Source organism: Mus pahari, chromosome 9 (assembly GCF_900095145.1).
Source record: "Mus pahari chromosome 9, PAHARI_EIJ_v1.1, whole genome shotgun sequence".
Taxonomy (NCBI): domain Eukaryota; kingdom Metazoa; phylum Chordata; class Mammalia; order Rodentia; family Muridae; genus Mus; species Mus pahari.
Genome location: NC_034598.1, coordinates 48,015,626 through 48,019,982, shown reverse-complemented (window position 1 = coordinate 48,019,982; position 4,357 = coordinate 48,015,626). Strand labels below are relative to the sequence as shown.

General features: G+C 37.5%; 1 protein-coding gene across 1 annotated transcript; it reads right to left on the bottom strand.

Annotated features, from left to right (window-relative positions):
- Window positions 1-2,266: 2,266 nt before the first annotated feature.
- Window positions 2,267-3,323, bottom strand: LOC110326400 (olfactory receptor 6C2-like). The gene has a single exon (XM_021204806.1). The coding sequence runs from the start codon at window positions 3,250-3,252 to the stop codon at window positions 2,314-2,316; it is 939 nt and encodes a 312-aa protein (XP_021060465.1). The 5' UTR covers window positions 3,253-3,323; the 3' UTR covers window positions 2,267-2,313.
- Window positions 3,324-4,357: the final 1,034 nt, after the last annotated feature.

Sequence of the window (4,357 nt, the reverse complement as noted above, 5' to 3'; positions counted from 1 at the left end):
ATATTACATATTATTACATATAGCATATTATATAATTTATATATACTATATATCTTTAATTTGACTATTCTCTTATTTTGAATATACCTGAGTCATTAGAAATAAATAATAGCTATGTACACAGTGAAGACATAAAGCTTTATTTTCCCAATTACAAACCATGGAAACAATGAAAAGACTTTATCACTTAATAGCATTTCAATAATTTGGTACAAATTACTTTTATGATAATTAATGGATGAATGATTACTGGATGATTCTTATCCAACCTCCCCAAACCCATCCATGATTTTCAGATTCCCCAGAAAAAAAAAAGAATATTCCATCACAGAAAAATACTTACACCTGGTAAAGCTCCATAAATTAAAGACAGGAACGTAGCATGTTGTTTTCTTTGTAGACCACTTTGCACATATCTGTGATGATGCAATGTTTTGAAAATACCTCTTATATCCTAAGAGTCTGGAACTTTTGCTGCACTTCATCAGTGGAGTTTATACCTTGAAGTCACTTAAGACTTAAGACTGCTATCCTACTGTGTATCCAAACTGTTAGATTAAACTGTCTTTAAGAGGAAAAATGTAAAAACCAACCTTGCTTGCCTTGAAATTTTCATATATTTAACTTTTACAACCTACGTTAATGCATAGTTACAATTTCAAACCCTCCAATGCTCCTGACCCAGGTAACACCCATGTATCATTTGCTGAAGGCAGCAAACGTAAGTGGCAAGCTACTTTCTGAAAATTACCTTAAAGGTTGAAAGCAACCATTTATGGATATTGGTCGACAAACCATGTTTGTTTTCTGGGTTGATTGGGATGAGCTGGAGCCAGTTACTCAATCCCTTTAAAACTCTGTTAAAGTTTTCTGTAAAGTATGGCCTTTCCTCCCATGTGATACTTCTGAGTTGGTCAATAAAGACAGAGTGAAGCCCTCTGTTAGGAACAGATAGACACACAGGTAGTCACAGACACTGAAAACACATACAGGAACAAACAGTTCATATGATGCGCGCGCGCGCGCACACACACACACACACACACACACACACACACACACACACACACACAGACAGACAGGCACAGACACAGAGACACACAGAAAGAAGCAGACAGGTACAACCACACAGTCAGACAGGCATATACAGGGACAGACTGATACTGATACAGGCATAGAATCAGACTAATGCAACATACAGAGGATGGAAGACACAGGGAACATGATGTGGAGGGTTCAAATTCGGACTCACTCTTGGTTAAATGACACCAAGGGAAAGTGCCTTTATTTCTCTTTCCTTAATGAGACACCAACTCGTTATTAATAATTCAGAGTTAATTGCTAATGCATATAATCTGTGGACATATCTAAGCAATTACTCTGATCTTGCATCTTTCTTCTGTATAGTCAGTAGAAAGTTCACATGTCAGCTCCATCTCGAAGGAATGTTTAGTTCCCAACTTCACCCTTATCTATAAATTTTCAACAGAACTAACTGAATAGTCTCATTTCCCTTTTGCTTTTTAATAAGGTATTTAGATCTCAAACATTGCCTTGCACAGTGGGGCTCTTCAGAGGATCATATCACACAGATGCACATGAACTTCTCAGATACTGATATATTGATGGCACTGGATAAACCATCCCCCAAATGCCTGAATTAGCAGCTGAAAAGTGAGTTGAACTTCAGTTCTTTGATTATGGCAAGATTGTTATACAGGACAGAATAGGAGGGGAAGATGTTTCAGAGAATGGGCAGCACAGGTGTACACCAAGCAATGGTAGGCTTGTCAGCATCCCCATCATGTGTGTTCTGAGACAAACCAGTGAAATATCAGTACTGAAAGTTGTTGTTGCTTAGCAATGGAACTTTGATCATATTAAAATGTAGTATAGGTTTTTAAAAAATGTCTTTAATTACTCTTGATGAGTCAGGGCAAGAGATTGAAGTATTCCCAAGAAGTGAGACATGATTTAGTGAGTGAAACATGGGTATTGATAGTTCACATCTTGAGAAGGCCATGTAACCAGAGACACAACTGTTACTTGCATGTCTTTCCTATGACATTGGAAATGTATGTAATCTAATCTTTGAAGAATACGATAATTGAAGAAACTCTTCTAAATAAAATAAACTTAAAAGAAGGTAAAACAACTTACTTAATTTTCATTTTTTTGATTATGAGAGAAAACTTTCTTAGGAAAAAAATTATCTTCAGTCTCTGTGATAGGAGGAAATCACAGGTTGTCAAGTCCACGAAGTGGATGCGGTTCATGGCGAATTAGATTTAAATTTAAGTCATCCTGAAAAACTTACTTCTTAGTGAGAAAGACGATTCGTTTTACAGTGTCTTTGAAGGCCTCTTTCACTTGCTTGTTTCGCAGTGTATAGATGAATGGGTTGAGCAAAGGCGCGACTGATGTTGTGAGCACAGACACAACCTTATTGATGGCCACCCCTTCCTTTGCTGAAGGCTTGATGTAGATGAAGATGCAGCTGCCATAGGTGATGGAAACCACAATCATGTGGGAAGAACAGGTAGAGAAGGCTTTTTTCCTCTGTTGGGCAGAAGGAAACTTTAAAATGGTCTTGATAATGTATGTGTAGGAGAGAACAACACACACCAGAGTAATAATGAGTGTCAGTATGGCAAAAGCCAAGACAATTTTCTCTATAAAGGCCGTGTCTGAGCAGGTTATCTGTAGAATGGGAGAGGCATCACAGCCAAAATGATCTATCATATTGGAGTCACAGAACTCCAGCTGGAGGCCTAGGCCAAGAGGTGGGAGGATGATCAACAGGCCAGCAAACCAACAGGAGAGGACTAGAACTGTGCACACTCGGTTGTTCATGATGGTGGTGTAGTGCAAGGGTTTGCAGATGGCTACGTAGCGATCGTAGGACATGGCGGCCAGGAGGAAAAATTCTGTTGCTCCAAAGAGGACAACGAAAAACAATTGAGTGGCACAAGCATTGTAAGTAACGGTGTTATCTCCTGTAGCCATCATGTACAGGAATCTGGGAATACATACAGTGGTGAATGAGACTTCTAAGAAAGAGAAGTTTCTGAGAAAGAAGTACATGGGCGTTTTAAGATGGGGATCCAAAAGTGTCAGAGTGATAATGGTGAGGTTCCCCGTCACACTCAATATGTAGGTGAGAAACAAAAATAGAAAAATTAGAACCTGTAGTTTTGGATCATCTGTCAGCCCCAGCAGGATGAATGTTGTTATTGCTGTATGATTTCTCATCCCTGTCTTGTGTAGAAGTCATGAGTGTTTGGACCTGAAGAGAGAAGTGTCAGAAGAACCTGGCAATATAGCCTGAATGAAGACATCACAGCCAGTGAGCCTGCACACACAGTTTTCTTTCACTTGACAGTCAATTTGTTAATTCAGCTATATCATCAGTGTCCTTGTTGGTGGCTTCTATGGAAATATCTGTATCTTTCTTATATACATAATTCTTTGATGTTTCTACATTACCTATGTTTCAAATGAAAACCAAACCAAACATGAGTCAATTGTTTGTGTAACATACAATTGTCTCTACTATTTTGCCTAAAGGTATAGATTGTATCTTACTCTTCCTAAATGAACTGATGACTCTGGAGTTCTTTACTCCACATTCATCTTTTTAAATTTTCTTCATTCCCACCATTCTGTAATGATCTATTTCTAAAACCAAGAAATTTTTACTAGTTAGGATTTTATGTTGATCAACTTGTGCTATTGTCATTGATTTTAACAGTGACAACTTTGTTATTTAAATTCAGATTAGTTCTAAATAAGGAGATGAGAGGTGTAAAATACAGTGTTGTGCCTTTGGTTTTTCATTCCAGAATTTGGCAGGGCAAAGCACTTTTTTAGTAAGGTTTCTGAGATCTCTGAAGAGGTGTGTAAAGAAATGCCCTAGAATTTTCACATAAACATGACATAGTCCTGTTGTGATAATTTAGGTATAGGATGGGACTAGGATGATCTACAGGACTGCCCACGTCATAGCCCTGACCTCTCAGTCACACCTATTCTTCAGCGTCTGTTTCTAACTTACAAAACAATTTCTGTTGTTTCCCTACCTGAGTCATTCTTCCCACTACCCCATCAACCATTTCCTTATCTTTTTTGTTGTTTTCAGGTTTTCAAAAATATATATCCATATCTATCTGTCTGTCTGTCTGTCATCTATCATTTATCTATATATCTATCATCTATCTATTATCACATCTCTATCAATCTATTATTTCTTTATCATCTATCATCTATCTACCTATCATCCATCTATCTACCTACCATCTATCTATCTATCTATCTATCTATCTATCCATCTATCTATCTATCTATCTATCTATCTATC

Bases quoted from the DNA above. Each gene is read 5' to 3' on its own strand.
- LOC110326400 (XM_021204806.1), bottom strand. From the start codon at position 3,252: ATGAGAAATCATACAGCAATAACAACATTCATCCTGCTGGGGCTGACA.